The sequence below is a fragment of the Colossoma macropomum genome, unplaced genomic scaffold, assembly GCF_904425465.1.
Source record: "Colossoma macropomum unplaced genomic scaffold, Colossoma_macropomum, whole genome shotgun sequence".
Lineage (NCBI taxonomy): Eukaryota > Metazoa > Chordata > Actinopteri > Characiformes > Serrasalmidae > Colossoma > Colossoma macropomum.
This window is the reverse complement of record NW_023494785.1, coordinates 25,545,771-25,560,178: the sequence shown is the minus strand read 5'-3', so window position 1 is coordinate 25,560,178 and position 14,408 is coordinate 25,545,771. Positions and strand designations below refer to the sequence as shown.

General features: G+C 41.3%; 1 protein-coding gene across 2 annotated transcripts; it reads left to right on the top strand.

Annotated features, from left to right (window-relative positions):
- The first annotated feature begins 7,891 nt into the window (after window positions 1–7,891).
- irx2a (iroquois homeobox 2a) lies at window positions 7,892–14,053 on the top strand. Of its 2 annotated transcripts, none has more exons than XM_036588337.1 (5): window positions 7,892–8,470; window positions 11,210–11,621; window positions 12,031–12,732; window positions 13,057–13,126; window positions 13,396–14,053. In XM_036588337.1, exons 1-4 carry the CDS (start codon window positions 8,195–8,197, stop codon window positions 13,104–13,106), a joined length of 1,440 nt encoding a protein of 479 aa, XP_036444230.1. In that variant the 5' UTR covers window positions 7,892–8,194; the 3' UTR covers window positions 13,107–13,126; window positions 13,396–14,053. The 2 variants fall into 2 exon arrangements, with proteins under 2 accessions (XP_036444230.1, XP_036444222.1); XM_036588329.1 differs by having other exon boundaries at window positions 13,054–13,126.
- Window positions 14,054–14,408: the final 355 nt, after the last annotated feature.

Here is a 14,408-nt window from a genome sequence, read left to right as displayed (position 1 = left end):
GAATATGCAGCAATATGTTCATGCTCCTTCTCTCGCTCTCCTTCTATCCACATGATAGTGATGTTCCAGGGCCGATCCTTCTGACAGCTATCTCTCCTGTGCGTTCTTCCATGTCCATGATTCATGGAGAACTGCCTCTCACCTTAGCTAAATAAACAGTGTCCAGTCCATGGACAGAAACGCAAACTCTCTTTATGATTTATGAAGGAAATGCCAACACGATTGCGAGGTGAATCAGCATAAATAAAGCTTTCGGTCATCTCCTTTGAGAATGCTATGTATTTCATTGGCACTTTGTTGGAAAGGGGAAAATAGGTGATTGGAACCTGAGGCCGAAAATGTGCTCTTCTATTTTGATTCTGCTAAACGTGAGGCTTTGATTGGTTCCCCGCCACTGCTGTCTCTTACTCTGCATCTTTGTGGATATGCCCGTGTTTACACAGCTTTCTCAACTTCAAAGTTTGGGTCTTTTTCTTTTCTTTTTTTTTTTTCTAATGCGACAAAACGTGTGCCAACACTCCTCTTTCTGTCGTGGCATTTTCGTGCGGCGTTCGCTTCTGCCGCCCTAACATTTCATTGCGATAGGGTTTTCTTTTAAGTCATCGAAACACTCCCCACTCCCTGGCTGACCTTTTGAACCTAGCGCTACAAACACACCCTTTCCCGAGCCACTTTAAATGTCACCTTGCCTGCGCTCAAACGTTGTTTATTTCCAGTCCCAGACATGCAACCCGATAACTCCACAAAAGACTTGGTGCAAGACCCACGCCGATAGTTATATGTCAGTATCATCATACCTTTTCAGTTGTCCGAACTGTACAAAAGCATCCTCGTCCAGGAAAGAAAAAAAAAGGAAAAGAAAAAGCAAGTGAGGTCAACATGGATTAGCCGCTAGTAACCCTATCAGGTCCTGCACAATGCCTACAAAGTCTACTGACGCTAGCTGTCAACAGCCTCTTTCTGGGGAACTCTATCTGCCCTGACCCCTTGGTTATGGGACCGGCTGAAAGGAGGGGTAGCGATTTCAAATCGGGCCTCATTGTGTCTCCTTTTATTACCCTTTGATTTCAGGTGATTCATTTGGCTCATCACTCAGGCTGTCTGGAAAGCTGCGCCGAGGAGATCCATCCAGTGCATAATTTCTATAATTTGTGGTTCTTCTGTCCTCTTGTACCTCCCTTTGTACTTGCACTTCCGAGAGACAGATGAATGGGAAAAGTGGCTTAGTTCTACATGACATGGATTAGGCGTGTTCCCATAGGATCCAATGCTAAAGCAAACAGAGGCATAAAGAGAGAGTTTCACAAGTTCATACTCCAACATTTTCATCAAGATGGGCTATGCTGTTACAGATATTCATCCAGAGTCATGAGACGTGGTCAGTTTTCGTGCCTGTCGAGTGTCCAAGGTGAAATCTTAAGATTTGTGAAAACCATGGCACTCAGTCAAACAGGACAGGAGCCTGGCTTCTGCACAGCAGGACTTACCAGGACTCTATTTGCAGCTTTTGTTTACCTCATCCTAAAGCTGGATTGCTCAGAGTAAGCAACTGCAGCTCAGGAACACCTGGTTTGGTCCATCAAGGCGTAAGTGAGGAGTTTAATGAACGGGCTCAGGTGTGTCTGACCAAAACACAGCTGTTTGGATTAGTGGGGTTTAGCATGAGCCGAGGGGTTGAGAAGCGCTGATCTTGTTACTGATCATTAATAGCTGATAGTTATTTTTGCATCTGAGGCCGTGGTAATAAACCTTTAATGTAGGCTCAGTTGGATTCACAATCCAACTGACACGTGTTAAAATCCTCAGAAGTGTTTTCCTTTTTTTCGCTCTCCACCCTTTGCTAAGTGTGCTAAGAAAGTCAGCCTACCTTGTTTGAACTGCGGTCCTTAACACATAGGTCATGTGGTTTCGGGCTGCAGCACGCTTTGTTGTGGAGACCTTGGTTTTACCTCGGTGACAAATAGCTCTCATGTCCTTAATTGATTAACCGCAGCAGAGCCAACGAAAGCGGATAATTTAAATCATTAAAACACAGTATATCAGCAGCCCGGCGAGTGCTCTAGCCCTGAATCCTGGCCCCAGCAAATATTTGAAAATAATTATTCTCTGTCATGATTCTCTTTTTAATCCCCCTCCGGACAGTTGTGGATAAGCCGTCCAATCAAAACATTTTAATGTCGCCTAAGGTAAAGCGCAGGTGAGGATGATTAACGCCGGCAGCTTGGCTCAGCAAAGTATCACACATTATCACAAAGTATAAGAGGGTGCGTTCAGATATGTTTTGCATCAGACTATACAGACCAAACATGTGCCAAAGTCCTAGCAAGCTCTAGTCTTTATATCTACAGGCTGTCAACGTTTCTATTTCACTGATGTGTTCAGTGAACAGGAGTTTACAGATTGAAGGCACACTGTCATAAAAAATGACAATCTAATGATAACGAAGGTCATTTTTTTATATCACTGACATAAACTCCTTAAACTTGAGCATGTGAAATCCCAAGATTATTATTTATTCAAGATCTACTATGTATTTTTAAATAACTATTATCTACTATTAAAGTAACCTTTAGCAAAAATGATTCTATATAATACAGATTCACATAGATTCATTGACTTGTAACAATAGCAGAACCCTTTGTTGTGCTATAAAGAACCATTTTTAAAATGGTTCTTTGAAGAATCATATACAACAGGTTTCCGAAGAACTATTTGACAATGCAAACAACCATTTATGCATTCAAATGGTTCTTTGGGGGCCCATGGTTTTGTATAGCACCATTGCTTTTGCTACAGAACCCTTAAAGAACCATTTTTAAGGATGTGCTCTGAAACAAATGTTATATGTGATGAAGTGTGGGCCCAAATATGGAGTTTATATAATATTATAATTATATATAATTATAAATGAATAATTGTTATCAGTTCCAGGCCCCTCAAGATTTTTATGTTTATTGACTCATAGGATTTTGTTGTTGCCATTCAAATAAGAAGTTTTAGACAGTGTGTGATGGTGATGTTTACCCATCCACGACTTTTGACTTTTGAATCTAGAAGAAATCATGACTGGAATCTTACACAAACATCTTAAATTTTACACAAAAACACAAACTATATACTGTAAACTCAATGGGACATGGTTTACTTTCAAAGACATACTGCATTACTCAAGTGCACAGATATTGTTCAGTTTCACTTTTTTGGGTCTTTTTGTTTGTTTACTTGTTACTTTAGTGCTTTGGGAGCCTTCAAAGACTCTTCTGCCTGGGGCCTTGAAAGACCATGATCCTTCCCTACACCAGACCCAAACCTGTGATGTTATGTTTTGTTAAACGCTGTGCTGATAGTTTTGTCCAAGAATTCTGCATTAGCTACAGAGCAGATGAACCCGAAGGCTGACAAGATGTTGCCATCTTCGCAAAACAAATCCCAGCACTGAAAAGACACCCCCAAAAAGTGGAAAAGAAAACATTTTCAGAAACCTTTGCTCAATACTTCTTGTTTCTTTCGCCCTGAAACTGCTTCCTCAAACATGCATGGCTCTCTGCAGCATGTTAAACAAATCGGACTGGTGCGTGTCGGCATTTCGACTCCACTCGACGAGGAAGCATGGTTTGTGAGACGAGGGACATCACACTACATCGCACGCCCGAGTCCCAGGCTCGCCCGGAGGTGGCCCTGATGGGGCTCCAGGGGGCCGATTCGAAACCCCTTGCGCTGCCAAGCACATGGAGGGGTGCTGATTAGAGGGACTGGCAGGAGTGCGGCCTCTGCGGAAGACTGAGGCCGACTTACCTCCCCCCGCAGGGCCCATTGCTGAAGACCAAATACACACACACATTTTCCTTCCCATACACCCCTCCCTCGCTCCATCAGCCTGCTGGATTGCCCCAAACCACGAACAGGGTGTCAGCGCTGAGCGGAGCAGTATCTCCACCCTGCACCAGCATCTCAGAAAAATCCATAAATTAACCCGCCGACAAATTGCTTGTTTGTTGTGTTATCTGCACTCGTGTTTGCTCTGTTTTTTTTCTTTTTTCTTTTTGGCTCATTTGTTTATGATATTACACCGTCTCTTTACTCTCTTTTTCTTTAAAGAGATGGCTTTTTTCTCCCTTTTTTGTAGATCTGTTGTAGGAACATGATGAAATAAGAGTAAAAATTGCTAAGATGCCTACAGACACACATATTCTCTATGGTCTCTCTCACCACATTTTGGGATTCACAGGCATTCAAAGAAAAGTTCAAAGCAAATGTTTGCCGTGTTCAAAGAAAATGTAAGTTAATACAGGGCATTCTCAGCTACCTTATATTCTCTCCCCAAGGACCTCCTCTCTGCACACTGCCCGGCTGATAAAAAAAACAGAAAGAGAGGGAGTACAGGTTCGCCGCTGAACTGAGCGGAATACGTAACGCTCCCTTTTCTCTAATTCGCTCGCTCCGAGGATATGGTCGTGTTGCTCCAGTTTTGAAATCCACGACGAAGCTACAAAGGCGTCCTGGATGTGAACACAAAGGTGAGGGCTGTAGCGGGAGAGGAGGGTGAATGAAGACGGCTTTTCACACCAACGGGCTCAAAGCAGGGTTTGTCTCTGAGCTGATCCTGAACAGAAAGCCGTGGCTGGGTCATTTCTGACTGTATTGATTTCTGCACTCTATGACTATATAAACCAATCTTTTCTCTTCTTCTTCTCCTTTGTTGCAATTGTGGTGGTACCAGTAGCGGTCATGACCCCCTTACACCTGAATTACATGCATACACACTCCCACACACACCCTACACTAGTGTTTGTCTGTGCCTTTGTGGGTGTTTTATGGTCTTCTGCATGAGTGAGTGTAAATGCTGCTGTTCTACACCAACTCTAACCTGAACCTAAACAAAAAATAAAAAATAAAAAACTGCTGTTTGTAGGTCAAAAGGGCATTCTAAATGTCCCAGTTGCATCAAAATGTCTCTGTTTTCCATCATCCTCAATACATGTGGCCCCTACAAAGAGCTAAACACACATATACACACACACACACACACATCATGCAGTAGGTCAAACAGAATTATGGCTGCAAGAAATAAGTTAATAAAACAATCCCCAGAGGCCCCCTGATATTCACATTTCAAAAGCTTAAAAATATAAAATCAATAATCATTTAGTCATAAGGGTAAATGAAGCAACATAACATCAGCGCGTAGCCTTTGGCCACTGAAGTCATACTGAGCAATTTGTCTCATCAAAAGTGAGTGGTAATAATCCCTTTCCCCTCCACACTCACACACACACACACACACACACAAACATACACACACAGCTGTTACAGTTACACTGCTACTGCAGTTTCCCAGAGTAAACAAGTTTGGAGAAAAATATGAAAAATCAATAGCTGTTTCCTTCTATCAGACTCGGTGGCGTGCATCATAAATCTGACTCTGTAAGGAGCCATGTGTGTGTGTGTGTGTGTGTGTGTGTGTGTGTGTGTATGTGTATGCGCATGTGTGTGTGCTTTTACCCTCAGTTTAATCAGCTTTATTGAGCATAAGGACTCATATAATTACAGAATTTGTCAGTAAACCTTGATCAATGGCCTAAAAGGCTAATGAGTGAATATACTATTGGGAAATCGAGCTGATTGTATTGCTTTTTTATGATTGGAAACTGCACCTCCAGCACTTTGCACTTCGTCATGTTTGTTTATGGCATGAGATGTAAATATATTTACGGAATGAAAGAGAACTTTCTTGTTAACTTCATAGGTAAACAAAAACAATATCTAACAAGTCTGTACAGTAGCAGTAGCACTTCTAGTAAAAAAAAAAAAACAATACCAAAACAACAACAACAATAATAGTAAAAGCAGCAGTAGTTGCAATAGATGAATATGCAAACAGTAATTTTAATAATAATCATAATAATAATAATAATAGTAGTAAGTAGATGTAATAGCTGTCATAACCAAAATCTGTAATAATAATAATAATAATAATAATAATAATAATAAGCTTGTCTCGCCTGTGTCTAGTCTAGTTTGTCTGTGTGTGTACGTCTGTGTGAATATTTATTTCAATGTGTGCACATGTAACAACAACAACAACAACAATAATAATAAATAATAATAATAATAATAACTATTATTATTATTATTATTATTATTATTATTATTTAGCTTTTCTCGTCCACATTAACAAATATCACAAAAACACCCTAAACACTGGTGTCTTTCCTCTTTCGTACCTGTTCCTCATAACTATTCCTTATATCACTCCTCTAAAGTGGACAGTGAGCATTTACTCCGCTCTCCATCAGCACAGACTGAAAGGCACACAGTTGTGATGCTGTGTGTCAGTGATGCTCAGTCACCTGCTCATCATTATCATGAATTATACTAAACACAGTGACGATGAATGTCACTGCACTGAATAAATCGTGTTTCATTGTGATGTTCTGTGTTTATTTTTATACTCCCAGTCTGTCAGAAAGGCGTCTGTTCTTACTTACTTCTTACTTAATGCCATAATTAGATGTTTGAGATATTTTTTTGTGGCTCAGAGCTGCTTTAATTGTAACTGATGCTGAGGCTCATGTAGTTATGTCCTGTTTTGCTAGGACTAAAATATCATAGATTGGGGTTGAGGGGAATTGTTTTTTTTTTTTGGCTTCTAAACTTTAACCTAGACTCTCCTGCCTGCCTGCGCGTGCCAGAGGCCCCTACTGCCCCCTGCCGTGCAGCCTGGGCAACTTTCTAATCCTCCATTTGTGCTCAACACAATCATCTGACGAGTCAATCCAGCCTCTTCAACTTTAACACGCTGCTCTTTTGCGGTGGAGGAGATCGCGCACTGAGGCTGCGTGTCAGCTAGACTAGTTAACGTGGTAGTTAACGTGTTTTTTCCGCTTGTTTATGCATTTTAATTTTGTGTATAGTTTTTAAACATTGCATTGCATCGTGTTGAGCATCACAGTCTTTTACTTACATTTACTCACACAGGCTGCGTACAAGAAGATGCATTTTCTCCTTTGTATCACTGTATAAACACTTCCATAATAAACATCGCTGCTTTCAGTTCAGCTCACCGCGTTCACGCTTTGTTTTTTTTTGCTTCGTTGTCTTTATTTTATTCTTTTTTCTCACTGATGGGTTTAACACATCGCACAAATCATTTAGCTCGATGCCTTTGCTGACGAAAATACGTGGGAGGTAACACAGTGTATGAGCGCCATGCTAATGTTCGTGAAGAGAGTTTTAAAAGGACAACTGTGCACCCACTGTATCCTGAACCCCATCACAGCAATTAGCACACTCACAGGCAGCTCAGCACGGGGGAAAGAGGGAATTATGGATATAATAACAATGTTATAAACGTGTAAATACACACACATATATATATATACGATTTGCATATATATATATATATATATATATATATATATATATATATATATATGAATATTGAATATTAAATAAAATTGATTCAGAATGTTCACTAATTCATTTCTCATGTTGTATAAATTGCTTTAATCCATTTTCCTTCCTTAAAAATAATAATTACAAAATTATTATCTATCCTGACTATGTGGTACATGGCACTCACATACACACCTAACACGGGCCGGTTACAGTTTATTCAAATGTATTATATATATATATATATATATATATATATATATATATATATATAAATGCAAATCGTTAGAGGAGCCCGAGACTCGTGTTTTGCTTTTTTTGAGTGAGTGAGCGAGTGAGTGAGTGAGTGAGTGAGTGAGGTGAGTGACTGAGCGTGCATAAGACAGAGGGAGAGAGAGAGAGCGAGAGAGGGGCGGAGATCCTCCTCCTCCTGATGATCTCTCTCTCTCTCCCTCTCTCTTTCTCTCTCTCTCTCTCTCTCTCTGCTCTGGGCTGCTGTGTGTTTGAGTGTGTGTGTATATGTGTGTTTTTTCCCACACTGCTCTCTCTCCTCTCCGCGTGTCCCATGCTCGCACCGCTGCGGCCCCGCTCCACTCCTCCTCCTCCTCCTTCTCCTCCTCCTCCTCCTTCCATTCCACTCCATTTTCCTACTTACTTTCTCGCGCTCATCCACTCTCTTTACATGCGTTAGCGCGCACTCCTCCTTCCTTCCTTCCTCCTCCTCCTCTTTCTTTTTTGTTTTTCTTTCTTTTTTGCTCTCTGTTGTGGAGTGAAGATCCTCTGTTCGTCTTGCCCCAGGATGTCTTACCCTCAGGGGTACCTGTATCAGCCCCCTGCCTCTCTGGCGCTGTACTCCTGCCCCGCGTACGGCGCTCCGGCTCTGGCGAGGAGCGACGAGCTGCTCCGCTCTTCCTCCTCTTCTTCTTCATCCTCCTCTTCCTCTTCGTCCTCCTGCTCCTCGTCCTCCTCCTGCTCGTCCTCGGGGTCTGCCTTCAGCCCTTATCCCGGATCCGCCGCGTTCTCCAGCCCGCTGCCCTACTCCGCCGACCCGGCCAGCGCCTTCCCGCCCTACATGGTAAACGCGCAGCGCAGCGACAGAGCGGGTCTATGGGGTTTAGAGGGTCCGTGTTTGGTGGCAGTGCGCTGTTTTTATTTGTAGTAGATGAGTAGTAAGTAGGAACTGAAGACATGTTTCAGACCTGTGTGTGTGTGTGTGTGTGTGTGTGTGTGTTTGTGTGTGTGTTTGTGTGTGTCACCGTCAGAGCTTCTCATTCAAAACTCGTTTGTAAAAACAGTAAAAATCCAGACGCGGCTGTGAAAGTGACTGTGTGTAGTGCAGTGTCGATGCTGCAGGAGGTTCTCTGTGTTGGGGTGATCACTGCTGTAGTTGTTGTTGGTTTACAGAACGTACACTGAAAGTCTGAGTGGACATGTTTCAGACTCGCGTCAGCGCTTTAAACTGCTCAAACTCAGCAGCTAAAACTGTAATCCCACTATGATCATTAATACTGTTATATTCATATTAATGTTTTTGTTTAATTTGATCAGATCATGCATGTGTGCTTTGAGTGCTTTCCGCCGCTGCTGATCTTTTTGTTCTTTTTTTTTTTTTGCAAGAAGTTGCAACATAAATGCCAATGTCAGACACGTTTCTGACTTGTAGCAGGATTTTTAGTGTTATTGGATTTAGTTCTAATTTCAAAAATGCTCATTTAAAAATGCTAATTAAGTATTAACAGTTAAAATGATGAAATTGTGCCGTTTGACGTTTTTTTACGTTATGCGGGAATTTACATGTGGAGAATGTATTTCTGCAATGCAAATAAAAGTTGAGATACATTTAGTATAATTTTAAATATAACGCCAATAATATAAAAAATGAAAATAATCCAGTGAGCATGGTGTTTTTGGGAAAATATGATCACTGCATCACTGCAGTTTGAAAGAAAACTCACTGTAAATTGCAAACCGACTCATTTCAGACTTACAGGGGAGTTTTCTGTGAGCGTCACTGTTTATTAACAGGACAGTGATCATGAAAAATCATTTAAATTGATGGCGTTTGAGACACTGTATCATTTTGCGTGGAGGGTGTGTGTGTGTGTGTGTTTTCAGCGCAGGTTTGTAAGAGTCGCTTGTTTTGACTGATTTTAAAGCCGCTGTTTTTTAGCTCTCCGCGTTTGAAGCGCTGTTACAGACTGACGGTTGAAAAGCGCACAAACAGCGTCACAGAGACCCGCCCGCGCTCAGAGGCCCGCGAGCCGCAGGTACATTTAACTCAACAAAACAGCGTCCAAAAGAGGGAGAGAGAAATAAAACAGCGGAAATGATAGGTGTCCATCAGCACGTTATAAATGAGGGAAAGCGCGCTGTGACGGTGAGCCGCGCGGAGTCTGAGCGCCGTTGTGAGCTCTGAGGAGCCGCTGAGGAGCGCGCGCTGTTTCTGAGTTAACTGAGGGTTTTTATTAGATTTATTAAACAGAATGATTTTATAGGCGTGTTTAGTATAAACTGTCTCAGACTCAGTGTGTGTAATGTGTTTCCGCAGCAGTGCGGGTTCGAGGTCACATACACACACACACACACACGCACACACTCAGAGAGCGGATGAATGGCGAAGATACCGGCGCAGTTTAACATGCAGCATAGGCGCTAATGGGATTTACAGTGCAGAGACACACAAAGAAGAAAGGAAAGAAAAGGAGAAGAGGAAAGGAGGCAGTGAGGCAGTGATTACGGAAACCGGCTGCAGCTCTCTATTATCTGTCATTCAAGCCAATTTGATCATTACTGAGGGATTAATCAGTAAATGGCCTCATTATTATTATTTTCAACGGCTCGTTTTTACTTAAGCTTATTATAGACCTACACCAGCTGTCCATAATAATAATAATAATAGTAATAATAATAATAAGAAGAAGAAGAAGAGAAGAAGAATGACAGGGCTTATTATTGACAAGGTTTATTTGTTTGCTTGTTTGGTTGTTATTATTTTAGTGGTGAGGTGTTTTAATGTAACACTGGAGATTTTGCTGCGTGTATTATCTGTTTATTTTGCGACATTATTGGCCTCGTTATTATTTAAATGCACCGTTTCTTTCAACGCATGAGCGGGTTATCCCAAAATGTCTGAAAATAAATAATTCATTTTAAAAATATTAATATAAAACAATAATTATCACCCTCATCACCATAACCATCGTCATTTTCGTTTATTCTTTATTATTAATTATTAAATTTATTTATTATGTCTTCTTATTTATAACTATACTAGTAAAAAAAAATAGTAAAAAAAAATAATAATAATAATAATAAGAAGAAGAAGAATTGCAATTATTATTATTACTGTTATTATTGTTATTATTATTATTATTATTATTATTATTATTATTATTATTTACAAACAGTATAACCTTGAACGAAACTTTTCTTGACTTATAGTCAATTGGAACTACAGCAATCATCATCATCATCATCATCATCATCATCATCATCATCATTGATGATTTTACAGTGTGTAATGCTAATTTAAGCGCGTGTGTATGTGTGTATGCCTGCGCGAGGGTGTGGATGTAAATTTACCCACGTGCATAAATTACAACTACCACTACTACTACTATTACTACTACTACTACTACTACTACTACTACTAATCATAATAATAATAATAATAATAATAATGATAATAATAATAATAATAATAATAATAATAATAATAATAACAGCATTTATTTTAATGCAACACTGGAAATTTGTTATTCAACAATCTCATTCAGATTGTTATATAAAGTGCGCGTGTGTGTGTGTTTTCCAGGGTTCTCCTTATGACCCCCACCCCGCCGGTCTGGCAGCAGCAGCAGGTGCAGTGGGATTTGCCCCCTACCCCGGGGCAGGTTACCCCTACCAGCTCAACGACCCCACGTACCGTAAGAACGCCACGCGCGACGCCACAGCCACGCTGAAAGCCTGGCTGCAGGAGCACAAGAAGAACCCCTACCCCACCAAGGGCGAGAAGATCATGCTGGCCATCATCACCAAGATGACCCTCACCCAGGTTTCCACGTGGTTCGCCAACGCCAGGAGGAGACTCAAGAAGGAGAACAAGGTGACGTGGGCGCCGAGGAGCAAGAGTGAAGATGAGGATGAGGAAGATGGAGACGGCGAGAGGAAAGATGAGAGAGCAGTGAAGAGTCTGGAAAACGAAGAGGCATCTGCTGAGGACGAAGGTAAAGGATTTATCAGTATATTTTGTAGCTAAACACGGAGGATCGCAGCATTTTTGTTCATAAAAATAAACAATTATTTAGAAACATGTTCATAATTATACATTTGAATATTTAAATAATTCCATAACCTAAGCAAATAAACATAGCAATCTCCCTCTCTCTCTCTCTCTCTCTCTCTATATATATATATATATATATAGAGAGAGAGAGAGAGAGAGAGAGAGAGAGAGGGAGATTGCTATGTTTATTTGCTTATGTTATGGAATTATGAAATCATGAAATTGTTGCTTTCTGCATGTATGGTAAGGAAGGCAAGTTTACAAAATCTCCCAAATTATCACAGAAGTTACCAATGGAAAGTTTTGTGAAAGTTTTTGACACCGTCACTATTTCTCTCACACACACACAGGCATCAGTCTTCAGGTGGACGGCCTGACGGACCACTCCGCAGAGTCCGACGGTGAGAAGGTCACTTGCAGGATCAGTGATCTGGTCTGCAGTTCGGGACCCGACGCCAAGGACAAATGTGATGAGAATGATCTGGACGCTGGCCATGCAGAGCATCGACAGGGCCTGTCACCCAAGCCGGTGACCTCTTCACCCCTGACTGGCATGGAGGCTCCGCTCTTGGGCCACCACCACCACCAGGACTCCAGAAACAAAAGCAAGGTGTGCCTGGACAGTCGGACGCCCACAGACGGCCAGAACCAGACGGTCAAGCCTAAACTCTGGTCCCTGGCTGAAATCGCCACCTCGGACCCCAAGCAGCCCCTGGGGCACAGCTGCCCCTCGGCTGTGGGTCTTTTGGCATCCACGGCCTCTGGCACCTCCCCGGCCACTCCCGTGTACTCGGCCTCTTCCATCTTGGGGCGGCCGCTGTACTACACTTCACCCTTTTACAGCAACTACACAAACTATGGGAGCTTCAGCCCGTTGCAGGGCCAAGGGATTCTGAGGTACGGCTCTACCGGAGTGGCCGCTAACGAGGGACTTCCTCAGACTGTCCTCAGTGCCAGCGCCATTCACAAACACACGTCCGAGCACCTGCTAAAGACTAACCAGAGTCAGACTGAGCAGCACTTCAGGGCCTTGAATGTAGAGTCCAAGAAAGGTAGGTAGAACAAGGTCTGTTTTGCAGGCCAATCATTTACAAATCAGTTCTTACCCAAAGTTAGTAATATGTTGGATATGTACTCTTGAGAATAATGAACAAACTTGCAGTTTAAGGGGCTCAACCACTTTTTCTCTTTGTTGAAAAACCAGTGCTTCACTGGCACATTACTTCTGCTTATTCAAAGGTCAACTATCAAGGCCTTTGATACCAAGCGACCAGTCATTAACCAATTTATTTGGATCCAGCTAATAATGGACGGATATAAGCAGACTATTCCACAGTTAGCTTCTCCTCTCTGAAATGGGTTTGTGTTTTCAGCAGACTCCCCCGAGGTGTGCACAGTAGGACCTCAGTCTTATCTGTCAAGCTAAAGATGATGAAGACCATTCAAGTAAGTTGCTGATTTGGCCATATTGAGAGCAAATCTAACCACTTTAAACACCACAGGCTAAAAATTCTTACACATAATCTCACATACATTTCTCAGCATGCAGCCTTTATCATCTTATAGTATCCTACATGACCTTGCGGCCTAATCACACTTTCTGACCTCAAGGGTTTGGGGGAGGGGGTGGTCACTTACTGCTACTGTGCATTTCTAAAAAGATTTAATTGTTTTTGTTTCTGGACTGATGTAGGTTTTGTTTCCTTGGTTCGCAGGTAGGTGTCACAGTTGCTTTGAGCAAAGAAAACAAAGCCATCACCCCCCCCCTCCACCACTGCTGGTATTAAAAAAGCCCACCAGCTCTCCCCAAACTGGATTGCGTTGAGGACAGCAGAGCACTTGACTAGATTTAAAACCATATGTCATTGAAATATGAGGACTGGAAACATGGAGGTGCATTATTACTTTTTTGTTTGTTTGTTTTCCTTTCTGATGACTTTGTGCATTTATGGATAAAGTAGTTATCTCACCATAAGGAAACTCTCTCAGGACCCCCTGTGTAGTTTGCTTCATTGCCATCTATTGTACACATCATGTGTGGGACATGATTAGAGCTTCTCTACTTCATCTGTACTTTGTTTGTAAAGGCTGTAAACTGGAGGAGGGTGAGAGGTGGGGCTGGTAAACTCGACTAAGAGTGGAATACATTTGATATTTATTTTTGTATGATGACGGCAGTTGCCTATTAATTTATGCAAGTTGTATTGCAATGGAAAGCAGAAACCCTGTTTTGTAAATAAATTATAATTGGTTTTTATTTAAAAACGACCACAAAAATACAGAAGTTACAAAATGTTGTTAAGGAGAATACTTTTACTAATTTATATCTTTCATTGTGAATAAAAGGTGCTGGTGTGCACTGGGAAATTTGAATGATCGCATTTTTTTTAAGGTGATGTGAAAAAAAGGTGTCCAGCTGAGAAAGCCATGTTTATAAAACATCAGTCCCTCCATAATTCGTTTTAATTAAATTAATTTGTTGCGAATGATTTCATATCAGAAAAAAACCAAAGCAGTCCGTGCAGGAGAGATGTTTGTTTTATTATGCCGTAAAAAAAAAGCCTGTGTATTAGTGGGTAACAAATTTAGCAACATTATTTATTTATTTATTTATTTATTTATTTATTTGTATGCATGTTAATTAAATAATTGGTTTCGTTATGTTTAGGGTTTATTTATCACTCGTTATGAATCCATTGGCAGGTCCAGGCAAAACTTCCGCTTCTTT

Excerpts from the sequence above, each read along its gene's own strand:
- irx2a (XM_036588329.1), top strand. The coding sequence starts at position 8,195 with ATGTCTTACCCTCAGGGGTACCTGTATCAGCCCCCTGCCTCTCTGGCG. Across the intron at positions 8,471-11,209 it reads GCGCCTTCCCGCCCTACATG|GGTTCTCCTTATGACCCCCA; the intron begins GTAAACGCGCAG and ends TGTGTTTTCCAG. Across the intron at positions 12,733-13,053 it reads GAATGTAGAGTCCAAGAAAG|CAGACTCCCCCGAGGTGTGC; the intron begins GTAGGTAGAACA and ends TTGTGTTTTCAG.